This window comes from Panthera tigris, chromosome E1, assembly GCF_018350195.1.
Source record: "Panthera tigris isolate Pti1 chromosome E1, P.tigris_Pti1_mat1.1, whole genome shotgun sequence".
Taxonomy (NCBI): domain Eukaryota; kingdom Metazoa; phylum Chordata; class Mammalia; order Carnivora; family Felidae; genus Panthera; species Panthera tigris.
The window spans coordinates 825,191-843,112 of record NC_056673.1 but is presented as its reverse complement, the minus strand read 5'-3'; the positions used below and the strand labels follow the sequence as shown (position 1 = coordinate 843,112).

The window sequence follows — 17,922 nt, the reverse complement described above, 5'->3', positions numbered from 1 at the left end:
CACCTGGAGAGAAGCCCTCAGGGACAAGAAAGACGCCCTCACCGCCTTCCCTCCCCCTCGCCTTCCCTCCCAGGTCCCGGTGCCGCCGCAGAGGGAGAACGGAGGACGCGTCTTCGGCCGCACACGTCTGCTCTCAGATGTGGCGTCCCCCGTGCACCAGCTTCGGACGCGGGGTCTGCAGTTCTGCCGGTGGCGGCCACGTCAGGCCACGTCAGGCTGACACGTGGGACAGACCCTCCCCCCCACCCCCAGAACCTTTCCCGGGAAGGGGGCTTTCTCCTTGTGTGGACCTAAGAGAACCCACTGGGCGCCAAGTACTCGCGGGCGGAGGCCCCGCCCTCAGAGCAGACAGACCAGAGAGGCAAGTGCACAGGCCGGGCGCCCGGGCGCCAGGGCCCCACGTCTCCACACACGGGGACACCGGCCACACAGGGGGAGTGCCAGCGGGCTGAGCGCCGAGAGCCACACGCACGGGCCCAGAGAACCAGCACGGGGACCGGGTGTGAGGCCTGGAGGCTGGGGTGCAGGGCCACCAACGGGGGACTCCCCGTCAACAGCTCCGCACCACCCGCCGGCGACCCCGGTGACTTCTGGCGGCTTATCCCTACGTCTCTAGAAGGCTTCTCGGCGGAGACTCGCTGTGGGCCGAAGCTGTAACGCAGGCCCCACGTGGAGGCAGGGGGACGGCATTCCGGAACAAAGGGCAGTCTGGGCCGGGCGCCCCCTCGGACAGGGACACGGTGCCCGGGCCGCGCTGCCTGGGGCCGAGGCAGAACACGCCTGAGCGAACTCTGGACACGGGACGTCGTGAACACGCAGCCCTGAACACAGGCACGACCTCCCGTCGCTTCCCGCCCCCCGGTCTCCCGCACGGACGGGCACGTACGTGAGGACGAGGAGACAGCGCGGGCCTGCCTGGGTTCTGTCAACCGCATCTCTGTCCACGGGAAAAGGCGTGAACCACCTCAGACACGCCCGTCCTTTAAGATCCTGAGTTTATTTTACGAATCACAGCAAACGCTAGCACACAAACGACTCCAGCTACAGACGGCAGACGCCCCGCCAAGTCACGCGCGCCCCTCGCCTCGAAGACCTTCCAGTAGCCTGGGAGCACTTGCCCTTCGGAGGCTGTGTGACGTTTAGGAGCGTGCGCACACGAAACAAAGCCCAATTTTGCACGGGTCGCGTGATGGGGCAGGTGCACCGCTCCCCGAAACACGTGTACTTGGGAGAAAAGTCCCAGACGTGACGCCGTGCGTGTCATGAAGACGCACGTTATCCTGGGCGCGAATCCTCCCCTCGGGTGGGTCCTCAGCAGGGCTCCGGTCGAGGAAAACTTACGCACGTGCCTTTTCCGTTTCTGAAAAATCAGAGGCTTTCCTCTTGGCGAATCCTGACGGAGAGGGGAGGGGAGAGGGGAGGGGAGAGGGGAGGGGAGGGGAGAGGAGAAGAGGGACGAGGGCACCGAGTGCCCCCGGCTCTCAGGTGTCTTCCTTTCTTGGGGGGGGGGGGAGGGGGCGGGCAGCACATCCAGGCACGTCCGTCCTCCCACCCAGGCCGCTCGGTAGGTCTGGAGGCGGGGGAGGTGCGACCCCGCAGAAGGGACGTGAGCTGGGCGCCCTCCCGGCCCCTCAGTTAAAGGTCTGCGTCCATACGCCCACCAGGGCGAGGCCGGGGACCACGAGGGGCTGAGGGCCAGAGGCGGTGCCGCACACGGGGACTGGCAGGCTCACGGCCGGGTGACGGGGGTGACGGGAGCGTCTCGACCCCGGGAGTGAAACACGTCTTCCGCCACCTGCCAGGACCCTCGCGTCACCGACATCTCAACAGAAAAACCACAGTTCGGAAAACACCGTCCCGTCAGGCGATTCACGGTTCCCGGGCACCGATGAACAGCCACGGTCATCAGCCGCCGGCTCCACCGCCACGACGACGCGGAGACGCACGTCCTTCCTCTCCGAGGGCAGCGGCCCCGCCCGGAGGGACAGCCGAGGCCAAGGCCACCCGCGGGCCCCGGGGAGGAGGCCCGCCGCAGAGACGGCCTTCACGCGGCGGCCTCCAAGAACTCCGACGTGAACACGGCTTCCGCGCAGTCCTCACACGTGTCCTCCAGCTCCGCGGCCACGGCGCCCAGAGCCTCGTCCACCAGCTCGTCCGAGAAGCTGGAACACAAACCACGGCTGAAGGCGGCCGCCACGCGGGCCCCCGGCCCCCGCCCCCGCCCGCTCCCGGGCTGCCACGCGGGCTGCTCCCTCCCCTGCTCACCCCTCCTCGTGCGCTCACCCGGAGTGGCTCACGGGCAAACTCGACCCCAAGGGGAGAGGCCCCCGCGGCCGGGACGGGACCGCGAGCGCGCCCTCCACACACGGACGCCGACGCATCGCGCTCCGGACCCACCGACAGACCGCCCTCGGACCTGCCTCGTGCCCCGCCGGCGCCCGCTCGCAGCTCGCCCTGAGCCTGAGAGCGTCCCTCAGCCGGCCTCTCGTGACCTTGACATTGTCCAAACGGCAAGGCCCTCCTCTGGGGAACGACCCCCGATCTGGGCTCCTCCGAGGTTTCCTCGCAGTCGCTCAGGTCATCTGCCTCTGGAACAAGGCCACAGAGGGGCCGCCGAGTCCCCTCAGTGCGTCCGTCCGTCCGTCCGTCTCGCCGCTGACGGCGACTCTTCTCACCTGCGGTGAGGCCGCCGCTCCCCCCCGCGAACCCCGGAACGGCTGCACGATCGCAGGGGGCATCGAGACTTTTCCTCCCACGTGCCCGAGTTGGCCGGCCGGCCGCACAACGGCCGCGCTGTGACGCGGAACCCTCCCCGCGCGGTCCTTCCCTCGCTCGCTCCCGTGTGGACGCGGCCCCGCACGCTCGAACGCGGCACTTCCCCACGCGGCCTCCGCCCGGAGGCGCCCCGGCAGCCCGGCCGGCAGAAGGGCGCTCGGAGCCCGCGTGCTCGGCGCTGCGGGAGGCAGTTCTGACACCCGAGCTCCTCCTCCTGAGACGCTGTTCTCTGCCCGCCTCCGATCCCGGGGGGTCTTTCACTTACGTTTCGTCCTGGCCGCTAGCCTGGACGTCACGCGCTCCACGCTTCCCTTCCCGGCAGTCCCGGACCTCAGCGCCGCCCCTGACCTCCGACCAGCCCGACCGCGGACGTTCCGACGGTGTTCGCAGACGAGCCGTGGGCCTCGGAGCGGCGCGGACGCTCCGTGGGGTGCTCGTCCGCACGCGCACCCGGGGAGACACGTTCGCCGTCTCCCGCAGACGACGTTCGCTTCCCCGCACGCTGACCTCGGACACCTCCGCGGCTCCCGTGCGGCCCACCTCTCTTCCGGGACCGTTTCTGACCGGCCCGAACCACACCCGTTTACCGTTTCCCACGGCGAACGTGTCCCGGTGAACGTTCTTGGGGGGGCCTCCGCCGGCTTCTCCGGGCCCCCGGGGCCCCTCCGCGTCGGCCGGCAGCTTCCGGAAGCCTTCCCGCACGCGTGCTTCCCTCTCAACGTAGCTTGTGTCCTGAGTTATCCTGAGCGAGCAGAGGGCACGAGCGACCGCTGTGTTTACTCTGCCGCGCTTCCTATGTCCGTCCGTCACGAACCCGCCCAAACTCCCACAGACACACAAAGGCGCTCTCGTGAGGTCAGACGGCCGAGCTCCCGGCCGGCTCCTTGCTTCCCGCCTTTGCACCCCGTGTGGTCCCGTCCTCCCTCCACCGGGCCAGCCGCTCGCTGTGTGTGCTGAAAAGCTCCCCCGGTGGAACCAGCTTTCCCCCTTTTCTCTGGAGGCCCCGAGCTGGAGCTCATCTCCTCCGGTCCGCCCCTCGCCGGTGCACACGCCCTCCGCTAGCTCGGTCACGAACGGAAACCAAGTTCTTGGACCCTGCGCATCCCGGAACGCGCCTTCCTTCTGCCACAGACGCCTCAGCCGAGCACAGAGTTCGGGGTTCCGAAACCTCGTAACCGTTCTTTCTTCTGACGCGGGAAGGGGCCCGATGAACCCTCTGGAACCTTCTGTGCTCCTCACACGCCTTTCCACGGCGACGCCCTGACGTGCCTTCTGCTGTGTGCGCACGCGCCTCACCCACACGCCACGACAGGCCCTGTCCTCACAGCCGGGAGCTCCCGCCGTCAGACGAACGTCTGCGTCCCTGCGAGGTAAGTAAGCCGAAGCCTCGGCCCCGGGGGCGGACGGGCACTCAGGCCCCCAAGGACGGCTGCCGCGGGTCCAGAAAGCAGGTCGCCGACACCCACCGCACGCGGCCCTGCCGCTGAAGCCACGGGTCTGTGGCCCACCTCCCGGCACCTGAGTTGGAATCGCTGGACAATCCGCTAAGGTATCAAATCTTTTCTTGCCTTTTTGTTCTCCTCCAGAGATTAGGCTTTTTCTTTGAAGCTTTTCCAGTGAATTCACCACATTCATGACGTTTTTAATTGCTGATATTTTTACTCTCTAGAAACCTCTTTTCTCGGGTATCCATTCGTTCCCTGGCATAACCGTTCCCTTCGCTTCTCTGGGATGTGATTCTGGGCGCGTGGTGTGGAGGCCGCCTCCTCCGCCTCCTCCTCCTCCTCCTCCTCCTCCTCCTCCTCCTCAGGCTGCATGGGGCAGTGGCCCAGGCCCTGGTGTGGGCTGCCCATCTGGTCACAGCTCTGTGGCGCTGGGGCGGGGCCTCCGCGCAGGCCTGGCGCCCTCGTCCTTGATCCCAGCGCTCGGCTCCCTCGTTGGTTCTTTCCCGTTTGCCGTCCTTTATGGTTTTATGCCTTTCACGTGGTCGCCCGGTGACGTGGCGCCAGGCCACGGACTCAGGAAGGAGATAAACACACGGCTCCCACCTGCCCTCTCCCCACAAGTCTCCGCGGCCGCTGGTGAGTCTGCTTCCCCTGAAAGCGTCCCGGCCCGGGCCCCCTCCGGCCAGCACGCTACTTACACCCAGCCCGTGTCACCTGCTCCCTCTCGTCACGGGAGCAGCACGTTTCTTCGGGCGTGAGGAGGGTGGACACGTTACAAGCAAGAGAAGGGCCGGGCTCGCTCCCCTCCCCCGAGAGGCTACCGGTCGGAGCCGGCCGTCCTGGCTGCTCCACCAAGGCCCGGTCAGCACGGGCCTGTCCTTGGGAGAGCCTGCCCGAGGAACAAGGCCCAGAGACAACAGAGAGCCGGAACGTTCGATGCGCGGTGACCTGAGGGTCGAGGGCACCAGGGGAGACGTGTACAAATCATTCCTTCCACGCTCAGGCGGCGCTGCCCTATGTCCGGAGAATGACGAACGAAACGCGCCACGAGCCACGGGGCGGGTCCGTCTTCCCTGGCTTGTTGTGGATTCCCCATACGCCGTCAGCCTCGCGAGCCCCGGCAGCTTTGGGGACGCGGCGCGCCAGTGAACACGAGGACCCGCGGCGGCCTCCCCTCCTCCCCAGAAAGCAAACGAGCGAAGGTCTCCACGCTCTGGACGGCACCGCGTCAAGGGAGGTCTTGGCACCTCAGGGTAAGCCTGAGGGGCCGAGCACAAGTGGTCGTCCCCGATCCCACACAAGAGCCCACCGCGACGGGAGACGGACGCAAAAGTCTCCAAGCAGAGAAAGGATGGGAGAGCGGAGGAGAGACGGCCACCGCCTGGGGAGGACAGAAGGCAGGTGGCAGAATCGGAAGGAAGAGGAAGCCGGAGGGTCTGAGGAGAGCGATGCCGGGGAAACGCGAGCGAGCTGGCCGTCCCCCCGAAGGGGACCCCTGGCAGGTCCAAGCCCTGCGAACGACGGGGGCGGGCGGAGGCGAGGGGCCGGGAGCCGGTGAGCGTGCGAGTGTGCGGGAAAGCCGGGAAGTGCGCAAAACAATCAGCCCGTGAGAGAGGCTCCAACTCCACCAGCCTGAACCTGCCCGAGGAAGCGCGGGCCACAGCTCGGCACCCGCTCAACGACGGCGGTCCACAGGTGTGCAAGCAGTCACGCCCAGAAGGAATCTCATCTGGGGCTGTATTTAAAAGGAGCGGATTCAGGGGCGCCCGGGGGCTCCGTCGGTTGAGCGTCCGACTTCGGCTCAGGTCGTGATCTCGCAGCTCGTGGGTTCGAGCCCCGCGTCGGGCTCTGTGCCGACAGCTGGGAGCCCGGAGCCTGCTTCGGATTCTGTGCCTCCCTCTCGCTCTCTGCCCCTCTCCCACTCGTGCTATGTCTCTCTCTCTTATAAATAAACAAACCTTAAATAAGTAAATACATAAAAAATGAAAATTTGGATTTACACGTCTTTTGGTGAACCATTTGAATACCGGAAAAGCCTCCGTCCTCAAGTACTCCAGCAGCCCCACCCGTGACCTCTGCGCTCCCGACGTCTCCTGCCTGGTAGCATTCTGTGTCCCGTCACTGACCAGACGGGACGCCGTCTCCCCCACCCAAACAGGCGGCGAGCAGAGGAAGCCCCCCGCCAGCCTCTCTCTGTGAGCTGAGGCGCGGCACCCGCTCCCCAAGCGGAGGCCGCGACGCCGTACTGACCTCTCGGCCATCAGCCAGGGGTTGAAGGCGCCCACGGCCTCGTGCGCGGGTCGCGCGGAGATACTGCTCGAAGCGGCTGCAGGCGTCGCGGATGCTGCGACGCATGCCCGGGGGCACCCGGAGGGCGGTGCGGCCTTCCTGCCGCAGAGACTCTTCCGGAAGGTGCGGAAGGGGAGCCTCCCTCTTCTCAGACTCCTCGCCAGCGTCCACACTTGCATCCAGGGAGCTGAGGGGACAGGTAATGACCGGCGAGCTCAGATGGCCCACGAGCAACAGCGTGCCGTTCCTCCCACCCGACGAGCCAGGGCTCGTCTCTCTCTCTCCCCCTGAGCAAAGCCAACACCCCCGCGGCCCCGGACGCCCGCCCCGTGCGGGCATCGCTGTTCCGCACGCCACGGGGCTCTGGGGGCAGGTGTGCCACGGGATCCGCACAGCCGGGCGGTGCCAACCCCCCCCCCCCCCCCCCCCCCCCCCGTAAACACTGCCTCCGGCACGGCGTTCACCGGCCCGTCTTACGGCCTCGCCGCTTCACCGGGCCTCCCTGGAGCTCGGCGAGATTGGGCCCCAGGCCCCGAGAAAGGATTTCCTCGTCTTGAGGGAAGCAACGGACTCGGGCGTCTCACAGCACCGGAGGCCGAAGCAGCCTGGGCGCCACTTACTTGCCATTGCGAGGTCTTTCCAACACGATGCTCGCGCCCGGGTCTTTGCGCGCGGGGCTCTTTGTGGTCCCGACTGGAGGAGGAGAGAGAGGCCTTTCACCTACCGCCGGGAGCGTCTGCTCTAGAAGAGAGGCACACAGCGGCCGCAGATAAACACCAGCCCACGGGCCCTAGAGCCGCCCCAGCGGCCGGCCCGTGAGGACGCCGCTCGCCCCTCTCCCAGCCTGGCGGCCGGCAGCGCAAACACGCTTGTTTTCAAGGAAAAGGTGAATTTAAAGGCACGACGAGGAATCAGTTTTAAGAAACCACGGGCTCCTGGGGCGCCTGGCTGGCTCAGTCAGTCAAACGTCCGACTCTTGATTTCAGCTCAGATCGTGATCTCAAGGTTCTTGAGTTCGAGCCCTGGGTGGGGCTCTGTGCTGTCAGCTCAGAGGCTGCTTGGGATTCTCCCTCTCCCTCTCTCTGCCCCTCCCCACCCCCTCTCAAAATAAGTAAACGTTAAAAGGAAAGAAAAGAAAGGAAACGACGAGCTCTTCTGGAAGCATCCGTGACCTCTGAGGACACTCCGGGAAACGGTGGGTGCCAGGCTCTGTGGGCACTGATTAGGTCCGGCCACCTGTTCGAGGAGTCTGAAGGGGTTGGGGTCGTTTTTTAACCTTTTAAGGGGTTCATTATGGAGGAAGGAAAAAAGCAGTTACATCTCAACCCTGACTCGTCCCCGGGATGAGTTTTTTCGCTGGCAGAAACCTGCACGACGACGGTGAGCGTGCGAGCCCAACTGCACTGCGGGCTTGGCGGCTCCCGTGAGCGGTGGGTTATTTATAAACTCAAACGAATCAAATGCACTTCGGGCACAGAAGAGAACGTGTCCTCAGGCAAGGAGCGTCCGTGAGTCCAACCACTTCCCCCGATCCACACGAACGTGCCTGCGATTCCCACATCAGTCGGTTTCTGTAAACATAGGACTAAAAACGGTTTTCAATTTTTCACACACCGAAGAGAGAAGATACGGGAGTAGACACCGCACTCTGCAAAAGCCAGCTCTAAATTTGGTTTTGTGGTGCAACCGAGCAGAGCGCCAGACTGACCAGAAACAGGATTCTCACTGGGATGCAAGCATCCAGACCCTGATCTCGGCTCTCAGGTCCCACAGAGCGCACTGGAAGCCATGCGGTCATCAACGTGACTGGTGATTTAAAGTGTCCCCGAGAAAGGAACACGGAGCCCTTGATAAGCCGGGCTTCTGCACGAGGCAGTCCCGCTTCTGGGCCAGGGGCCCAACCACGGGGCGACCCCTGCCCCTCCTGTGCCTCTTCTGCTCCCACACGGCGGACTCGCTAGTAAGCGGTGGCTGGGAGGTCCCCCTGCGAGGCCCGTGCCAGGCGTGCGTGGCAGGACGCACAGGGAGGAGGATAAACTCTGGCCCCAGGAATCCGCGGCTTAGCCGGAAGAGGAGATAGGCTCGCAGGTGAGGGAGCACGGGTGGGGTCGCATGACCCCCACTTCCCGAGCATCCCCTGTCCCCTGCCCTGTGACGGTGACGGGGGTTTGGAGGGCAGACACTGCCACAAGCAGAGAGCCGAGCCTGGACAGTCACAGACAATGCAAAAGGACCAAGTCAGCACCACGTTTGGACAGCTTGTCTTTCTGCCAAAACTCGACACGCCACTCGCTCGGTCCAGGCTGACGCCCCCGGGCTCCCGTTTCGGAAGCTGCAGGGACTCGGCTCGGCGGCGAGCCTCCCACCCCGACACACGGCGTTCACTGCCCGTGCGACAGCGCTTCCCCGCATCCAAGAGGGGGACAGCCACTGCTACCAAACGTGCGTAAGTATAATTCTCAGAGGTGAACAGAAGAGCGGACGCCTTCCCAGCGACCGGCACGAGAACCCTCTGCACATGTCACAGGCACTTTTCTTCAGGGCAGATCACCAACCTACACACACGAGCTAAAACCGCACAGCTTCTAGAAGGAAACGGGCTCTCTTCTCAACTTGGGAACAGGCAAAGATTTCCTAGATCAGAAACGGAAAATCTATACAAAAAAAACCGATGTTACACTTTTCAAAATTAAAGATATTTGCCCATAAAGAAATACATTTGAGAAAATACATAGGTGAGCAAAACACAGAAAACGTCTGCAGACGTCTGTGGAGACTCGTGGCTGCCGGGGAAGGGGAAGCAAGACAAAACAATTTTTAAATGCACAAAACATCTGGACACCTCACGAAAGAAGATATGCCACTAGCTAATATCAACAAGAATCACTATTCGTCAAGGACCTGTGAAATTAAAGCCACAATGGGACATCGGCATGCGTCCATTAAAGCGGCCACGATTCAAGACCGCAAACGTGCAACACAGGACAGCGCCTCGGGGAAAGACTCGGCAGTTTTTTACAAAGTTAAACACATACCCAGCCCCATCACCTGGCAAGTCCGCTCATGTGTTTATCCAAGAGAAGTAAAAACTTACGTGAGCACAAACTTTCCATAAATATACTCGCAGTACACGGGATCCCCCGTGGACAAGAGCACACGAGAGCATGTCCACAGGGGACCGTCGTGGACAAGAGCGTGCACACACACGGGACCCCCGCCCCACCCCTCCCGTGGACAAGAGCACACACACACACACAGCATCCCCTGTTTGTGAAAATTCTAGAACTGACAACCTAGCCTGCAGTGCAAACAACACATTGGGTCCCGGGGTGGGGGTGCCGACTGGAGAGGAGCACGGGGACGCTTCCAAGGTGACACGGTGGCCCGAATTTTGACAGGAGTTTGGGTAACAAGGGCATATCCATTTGTCAAAACCCATCCAATGACACAACTAAGATCTGTGCTTTTTATTACACGTAAATTTTACCCCAAAAGGAAAAAAGGCTGTAAAGACACATGAAATCCTAGCTGCTGAGACACACGTTGCAACATTCAGGACCGTGCCTGCCGGTGCCCGGAACTTTCTCTGGAACGTGCATCCAAAAACGGGACGGACGGACGGACGAAGAGCAGACACACCATAAAACGAATGGAGGCTAGAAGGTGGCAGGTATGCGCGTGTCCACTGCCAAGGCTTTTCAACTTTCCTGCATGTTTGAAATTGTTCAGAACACAACGTGGGGGGGGACACTCACCACTCTTCCCTTCCTGCGTCCACAGACGGGGATCAGCATATACAATTTCATTGTATCTTCGGCGAACCATCTCCTGGTATTTCTTCAAAAAAAAAAAAAAAGTTTAAGTTACGAGAAAAGATTAGTTTCATTACAAAGCAGGGGTCGTGGTTCAGCAGGCCCCACTGATACAGACACGGCCAGAAATGGGGATGTGCCTGGCCAGGAAGCGAGTCAAGTTCCCGAGGCAAAGTCTAAAAGGAAACGAAGCGGTTAACCTGACGGACGGAGACCAGCACCGTCCGCGAGAACTCACTGGCAAGAGGGAGGCGTTCCGCCTGCCGCTAACTCCTGAGCCCCCAAAAGCCGGGCCGTGTGCGTCAGCAGTCTTCCCTGACGTGCAGTTAGGTCCACGCGAGTCTACAGACGGCCACGCTGGACACGGCAGGTCCCCACGTTACCCCCGAGAAGGGAAGTCGGTTCCCTGATCACTAAGTCTCTACTTAGGGGCAAATCCAGGATGCAGGCAGGAGGCAATGCTGCTGTGGGGGTCCCGAGCCCCCAGGAGACTGTACCGGCCACGGCCACACCACTCCCAGCCTCGCTGTGGGTCAGCGCCCTGCTCTGGACCGTCCAGGGCCTGGGCTGGCTGATGTCTGGGGCTAAAACCCCAAGAGGAAAGAGTCCCAAAGCGGAGCCCCAGATGCTAAGCAGGGAAGGATGGTGTGATGTGTGAGGAGACCACGCTCGGGGCCGGAGGAGTCGAGGGGCGCAGGCTCCGGTCCCTGTGGTTCTCCAGCTGTCCGTCGGGGGCACCGCACGTCACTTCCCGAGTTCTGTGTCGGGAGGGCACTGACACTTCAACCCCATCGTGTCAAAATCACCTGGCCCCGGGCCCTACGCTTGGCTGCAGGTGAGCTGGGGGGCGGCCCCTGACCTCACCTCCATCTCCTCCATGCGCAGCATCATGGTGTCCAGAAACGGGCTGTCCCTGCCGCCTGCCCCGGGGGCCCGGGCTTGCGACGCCAAGACGTCACAGCGCAGCGCGGTGCCTTCCAGACAGTCGCCCTGCTGGCGGAGGCTGCCGGGCCCCCCGTCCGCGGCCACAGCCTACGAAGCAAAGGAGGGGCGGAGGGGCGATGAGAACCAGGGGGCCGCAGGGAAGCAGCCCCGCAGCGTCCACGCCGCCACCCCCCCCCCCGCCCCTCCCGTGGCCACGCGCCCGAAGCCGTCGCGTCCACACAGTCTCCGCCACCGCCATTCAGACGGCCGCACTGGCCAATCACCATGCTCGCCGTCGACGACGAGGCTCGGGGTCGTCGCCCCTGCCTGCCGGTCGGGAAACAAACGCCTTCCCTGCGCTACACCCAGACACGGCCGGTGTCTCGCGTGTCCTGTCCCGGAACACGGACCTACACGGATCTATTCCCTTCTGGTTCAACGCTTGCCTGACAGGTTCGCAACAGGCTCGCGACACCACGAGGGTCCTCAGCCTGCGCCACGAGCCCGTGAGAGCTTGCCCGGCGCCTCCCGCCCTGCGTGCGCGCCCTTGACTCTCACGTGCGGCTAGAACATAGAAGGTCGGCCGGAAGTGACAGCGTCGGGCCCTGGACGGGACACTTCCGGGGCTGCGGACCCCGGCTCGACCCGCAGGACGCGCCTGCTCCGTGGTCGAGCCCCCTGCGCCTCCCTCTCACCCTCGTCCGCCCTGCAGAAACACGCGTCCGGCCTCAGAGCTAGCAGGGTGGGGCGCGCACGTGTGCCCGGGGACGTGCGGGGAACAGTTCCCGCCAGGGAATCTGAAAACCTTCCAACAGATCACAGGGGGAAATGTATCAACGGCCAATAAAGACAGAAGGAAATGCCCAACCTTAAAATTATGTACAATCAGGTGAGTAATCAATACAATAAAATTACAAAAACTCTAGAGAAAACGAACCCAGGAACTCAGGTCTCCTTAATGGAGACGCGTTTGCACACGTAGCCCTTTTCCTCTGTAAGGACCGTGAATCAAGGATACCGTGTGTGGGGCACCCGGGTGGCTCGTCAGACTCTTGATTTGAGTTCAGGTCTTGATCTCACGGTTCGTGACTTTGAGCCTCGCGTCGGGCTCCGTGTCTCCCTCTTTGTCTCTCCCCCTTCCCTGCTCATGCCGTCTCTCTCAAAAATAAATATCAAAACAAAAATTAAGAAAAAGAAAAAAGAATACCGCGTGTCCTTAAAAATGATAAGGACGCTGACCGTGCCCTGATGTGGAGGCATCGCCCCAAGGTGAAGAAGCCAGGTACAGAACAGCATACGGTACTCGTTAGCTGGGTGGTCTAACCTCTTACACTTCTGCCGAAGTGTGTGAATCTTTAGGCAAGTGCATTTCAACTTCTGATTGGGAAACAAAAAACAAAGAACAACTTGTGATTTCTGGAAAGACCCACTCCAGGCGCTCAGTGGGTGACCAGAGCGGCAGCAGACGGACGCACTACACCAGCACCTCCGCGAGCTCTTTCCTGGCGTCGGAGGTGGTCGCGTCCACCAGGAAACCCATCGGGGTTGTATTTCACTGGCGGGGTGCCACCGGTGAAGGTCTTCTCCGCTCTAGGATGGGCCTTCTGACGGTTCGTGTCGCGGGCCCCACGGGTTCTCTACGACTTAACACGGAAAACAAGACTTCCTACAGCGTCGTGCCAGCTTCGATGAGGTTTCCTGCTCACTCTGCCCCGTCATTTACACACACAGACTCCCGGGTGCCGCGTGGGGCGGTCTGCGTGGCGCCGACGTCTAACCCCGAGCACAATTACCCCGCGTGGCTCTAACGGCCACGTCGCACCCACAGAGCAATTCTCAAGCGCCAGGCCGGCCCGCTTGCCACGCGCGGACTCGCCGACAGCGCGGGGGGTCACTCGGGACACCTCCCGGGTCAGGCGTTCTGCCGGGAAGGGAGCGGCACGTGGAGGCCACACTGCACGAGGCACGGCCGGTGGGCGCGAGCTAAACGCAGGCCTTCCTCTTCCGCTCGGCGCAGCCTCACCTCACACGCGCCTCCGTCACCAAACGCCGGGGCGGTAAAACGACGGTTGTGAAGATCGGGCAGCGGCGGCGCGGCAGGGAGGCCCCCGCCCAGCCCCCAGAGCACACCAGCCGTGCCCTCGTCGGCCCCGAGCACGCGCGGTGGGAGCCGCCGGCCGGCGCCCAGGCCCACACAGACTCGGCGGACCGGCCGGCGGCGCCCACCTGACGGCCCGAGCCCAGGCAGGGCAGGAACGGTCCCACGAACGCGGGACACAAGTCCCCCGGAGGACCGCGCGACCACAAGACGTGCTTCTGTCTGTTCGGGCGGTACCGCCTTCTCCCCGGCCGGCTCTTCCCCGAGCTAGGCCAGACCCCGGTCGTTATCAGGCGCTCGACACACGCTCGCCTGACAGCGCGCGCCGGGCCCTCCACACAGAGACCGCGCCACGCCCGAGCAGAGCTGGGCTGGATGGGAGGGCAAGAGGCGGCCAGCGCCCGGCCGTGGCGTGTCCTCCGGGAGAGGACGGAGCCACGGACAGAACCCCGTGGCTGCAGAGGTTGCCGTGAGCACCAGGGGGCCTGACGAGTCAGAGGAAAACCGACGTCCTGAGTAGGATCTGCCAGTGCGGTGACATCCCCACCGTGGCCACACCGGTGCACGCACCTCGTCCGTAGGCCGGGCTGTCGCCGTGTCTGCTGGTGGCCGGTCCTTCGGCACCTCCGCTTCCAGAGAAGAGTTGACTCTCTGTTAAAACAGACAGGCACGTTTGTGATTACACAAGTCTGCGGCCCGTGTCCGTACAGATGAACTGTGACAGGAACCTCTGCGTGGACCTGCTCATCGGCTTCGGCTACATCAGGCTCCCCGGCAATTCCAGGCACGTGTCCTCACGAAAATAAACACCACGTGTGGATCCTGGTTTTCTGGCCCTTTTCTTCCCTCAACTTTGGGAGCGCGTCTCCGCTCCAGTCTCCCCAACGATGAAACGGGGAGACGGGACGACAGGGCCACTAAGAGCACTCCCAGTCCTGCACCCCGGAGACTTCCAGGGCTCCCGGCCCCGCACCCCGGAGATTTCCGGGGACACAATAATAATTACACATTTCTTAAACCAGAGGCACAGAACTCCGGGGCCTGTTCAGGGACCCAGAACGTCATTCGTTCTGTGTAAGATCACGACAGTGTCCGTGGGCTCGTCTGTTCACACGGACGGCACCGTTTCCACGGCCGGCAGATCTGAGGGGCCACCTCCTCCTCAGGAGAGGGCAGCGTGTGCACAGACGCGGTCCCAACATCCCCTCCCTCGGGAACCAGCCAATCGTTCCAAAGCACTGAGGCGAGAGTGCCCAGGACTTCTGCGGAAGCAGGTAACCGAACACCGGAGTCACCAACAGATCTATTTGATTAGGGATGCAAACTGTCGCCCAAACTCGTTCCCCAAACTAGAAGCTCCCCTTTCTCAAAGGTGGGACTTTGTCTGTCTTCCCCTGGTCTGTCCCTCACAGACACCAAAGACCCATCAGTGGCGGCAGTGGATTGCACACTCCCACACGGGCCTGCACGTCTGCGCGGCACCGCGGCCCCCAGCCGCCTCCGAAGCGACCCCCCGTTATTCCGGCACTTCCAAGCACGAGGAAACGAGACGCGCCGGGTTACCTGGGCCTTGACCAGGAGAGGCTTCAGACGCTCCAGAACCGCCTTCTCCACCTTGTCTGCTAACTGGGCAGCAGAGTCACTGGGTCGAGACAAAATCAAAAATTAAAATCAGAAGCAGAAGATACCCTATTTTGTGCATTTACGTACTACTCCGGGTGGAGGAACATGAAACGATTATAAAACTAAAGTGCTTCTCCGATCGTGAAGGCCACGCAAAGTCCCCGGGGGCCTCTGTAAAATGCAGACCCGCAGTCGGCCGGCGGTGTGAGGCCCGAGACTGCGTTTCCAACAAGCCCCCAGGTGGCGCGACGCGGCTGGTCCTGGACCCGCCCTGAGGACACTTCTTCACCTCTGAAGACGTACGTTGGGCTCTCGGTGCGTTTTAAAAAATAACGGCTGCCTTTAAACAACCGAAGAGGACAGAACATGGAAGAAATCAAGCTAATCCTGCTCGGTCTCCAAACCCCACCATCGCGGAGTCAGACCTAAGCCCCCAGAGACAAGGAGAAGATGGAAAACAGGACAGGAGTGATGAGGAACCGAGCTCAGCCGAGAGAGCCGAGAGCACGCAAACCCCCGCGCGCCCCACTGACCACACGGGTGCAGGGCCGGCGGGACAGGCACGGGGGGCCTGCAGGGCCGCGAGGCGAGTCCAGGATGGCAGAGAGGCAGGACCCAGGGGCCCTTCCCTGCCCGGCACAACTCACACCTGCCCGGTTCTGCCTCGGGACGTCTGGGGGCCCCTCCCCTGCACGAGCAGCCGCCAGACAGGGTGTAGGGGCAGGTGCCCTCCCGGAGAGAGGGGGCCCCGCAGGCCGGCTGGGCGCTCCGGGGACACCAGGTCTCGCCCTCCGGGGTCTTCTCTGCACGCGCTCCTCTCTGACCCACCCTCAGGAAAGGCCCGAAGACCGACGTGAGGGTCCCTGGCGAGCAGTCTGCCGACGCGCCCCACGGAGTAGAGCTCGGCCGGGACGGCGCCACAAGGGCAGGTCTCCGCGAGGAAACCGGCACACTGGGCGGCGCCTCGTCTCACACGGGAACTCGGTCCGGATGGACGGCGGACGGGAAAACACGGCTCAGGCCGCAGAGCAGTTGGAAGAAGACGCAGACGAACGTCTCGGGGCCCTGGCGTTGCAGGGGACCCCCGAGACCAGACACAGAACGAGCTTACGTGAAAAAAGAAAGTGGGAGATTGGTCTTATCGAACCTTGACACTTCTTCCTCAACAAGGTACCGCTAGGAAGCACACTCGCCACCGAGCCCCAGCTGCCTGACTCGCCCCGACCTTGCCCCTGACCTCCTGGGACACAGGCCCGGACCCGCCGTCTTACACCAGCAGCTCTAACCCTGGTCTGCGCTCGCTTCTCGGATCTCAGGACCGCACAGCGTCCGTCAGGGATACGTCCGTAGGGACAGACATCCGGGTGGAGGCGATGAAAGGTGAACAGGGGTCGGGACGGCATTCGCTCTGGGGAGGAGGGGGTGGCCGGGGAGGGCGCATGGGGACAGTCCGTGATGGCCTGTTCCTGGCTGGAGCCGCTGTCCACGCACATTTACCACGTGTGACCGCTCGAGGGACAAGCGGGCACGGTGGGCTGCGATCTGGCCATCTGGCCGGGAGATGGTGGGTAGGAGTCCTAACGCCCCGCCCCCTCGGAGACAGTCCCATCACAGAGGCTGCGTAGGGACGTACGGCCGCGGGGCCCGAGAGCGTCAGCAGGAGAATGAGCCCCTTCCAACCCTAAGGCCCCATGACTTCACTACCGGCGGGGCCTCTTTCGAGCGGGAGGGACGAGCGTCCGTCCTGATGGGTGGCAGGATGCACTGTCCCAAGAGAACCCCGCTCGTCTGACCTCGGGGCGAAGTGCCATCTGTCACGGCAGCAGAGTACCAACCTCCTCTACAAACCTCAAGAGCCCGCTTGGGCGACTTTGCGCAGGGTGGACCCTGAACACCGTGTCTGTGCACTCAGCCGCGTGAGCTGGACACGCGCGTCAACCTCCTCCCGCCGAGAGCGGGGTCCCCTGGGACAGAGACGCAGGCCGGCCCCTCAGGCGGCTCCCCTAAACTGCCACCTTTGCTCAGTATCAAACTCCACACGAGAGAGATACTTCCGAGCAAAAACACCGCGTAAGGACACGCGGGCAGGCCCACGCGGTCCGGGGCGCAGGCACGCAGACCGGCCAGGGCAGGCGAGCGCTCACCGCTCCTCAGGCGCGAACGCCACCCGTTCCTGCGGTCTGGGGTTCAGTCCCGCCCGCGGTCGTCCCACTAGAGCCCACGTGGAGCCGAGCGAGCCCAGCGGACGGGGCGGAAGGCCACCCGACGGTCCCGGGCCCGGGGGGCTTCTCAGGAGCAGACAGCCCGTCGGCACATCCACACGGGAAGCGTGAGCACCCCAACGGCCGCGGGAAGGGGCGGGCCGGACCGTGGCTTTCCGCACCGGAGGCAGGCTCACCTCTGCCTGTGCGCGCCGTCTGCGCCCGCGGCTTTCACCTCCTCCAGCTCCTTCAGTGTTTTGTGAGCTTCAGCGTCGAGCCAGGCGAGTCTGGAGAACGGCAAACAGTGAGACCCACCCGCCCAGACCTGCAGGCCGCCATCGCCACGGACAGGCACCCTGCAGGTGACACCGCCACCTGCAGAGGGCTCCCCGCCCGGTGCTCTGCGCAGCAACACTAACACGCGGAGGCCCTCCGGTCCGTGGGGACGCCCCGGACCGCCCACAGCTATCCTCAAGAAACTGAGCCCTCGCCGTGCTTAGGATTTCCTGTCCGACCACCAAGTGACCCTGCTGCTGTGTCTTCCAGTTCAGAGAGGCCCCCCCACCGCCCTCTGGAGGGCACGGTCATAGCCGAGTCACATGAAACCAGAAAGGCAGAACAGACCCCGAACAGATTCGGGGGACGGGGGACGGAAGGGCTTCAAACCTGCCAGTCAGGGTACGTGAACAGCATCCAAGTGCTTAATGGCCCACTTTCATTTTTGCTTTCCCATAACACAGGAGTGATCTCGGCCA

The 17,922-nt window shown here is 63.2% G+C and overlaps 1 protein-coding gene across 1 annotated transcript in view; it reads right to left on the bottom strand.

Moving 5' to 3' along the window:
* Positions 1 to 978: 978 nt before the first annotated feature.
* The window catches only part of KIAA0753 (KIAA0753 ortholog), a 37,134-nt gene continuing 20,190 nt past the window's right edge, over positions 979 to 17,922 (bottom strand). Inside the window, 9 exon segments of the mRNA XM_042965982.1 lie at positions 979 to 2,162; positions 6,471 to 6,517; positions 6,519 to 6,696; positions 7,130 to 7,250; positions 10,265 to 10,346; positions 11,186 to 11,353; positions 13,914 to 13,994; positions 14,907 to 14,985; positions 17,365 to 17,454. Coding sequence (XP_042821916.1) covers positions 2,045 to 2,162; positions 6,471 to 6,517; positions 6,519 to 6,696; positions 7,130 to 7,250; positions 10,265 to 10,346; positions 11,186 to 11,353; positions 13,914 to 13,994; positions 14,907 to 14,985; positions 17,365 to 17,454 — 964 coding nt within the window. The 3' untranslated portion in view covers positions 979 to 2,044.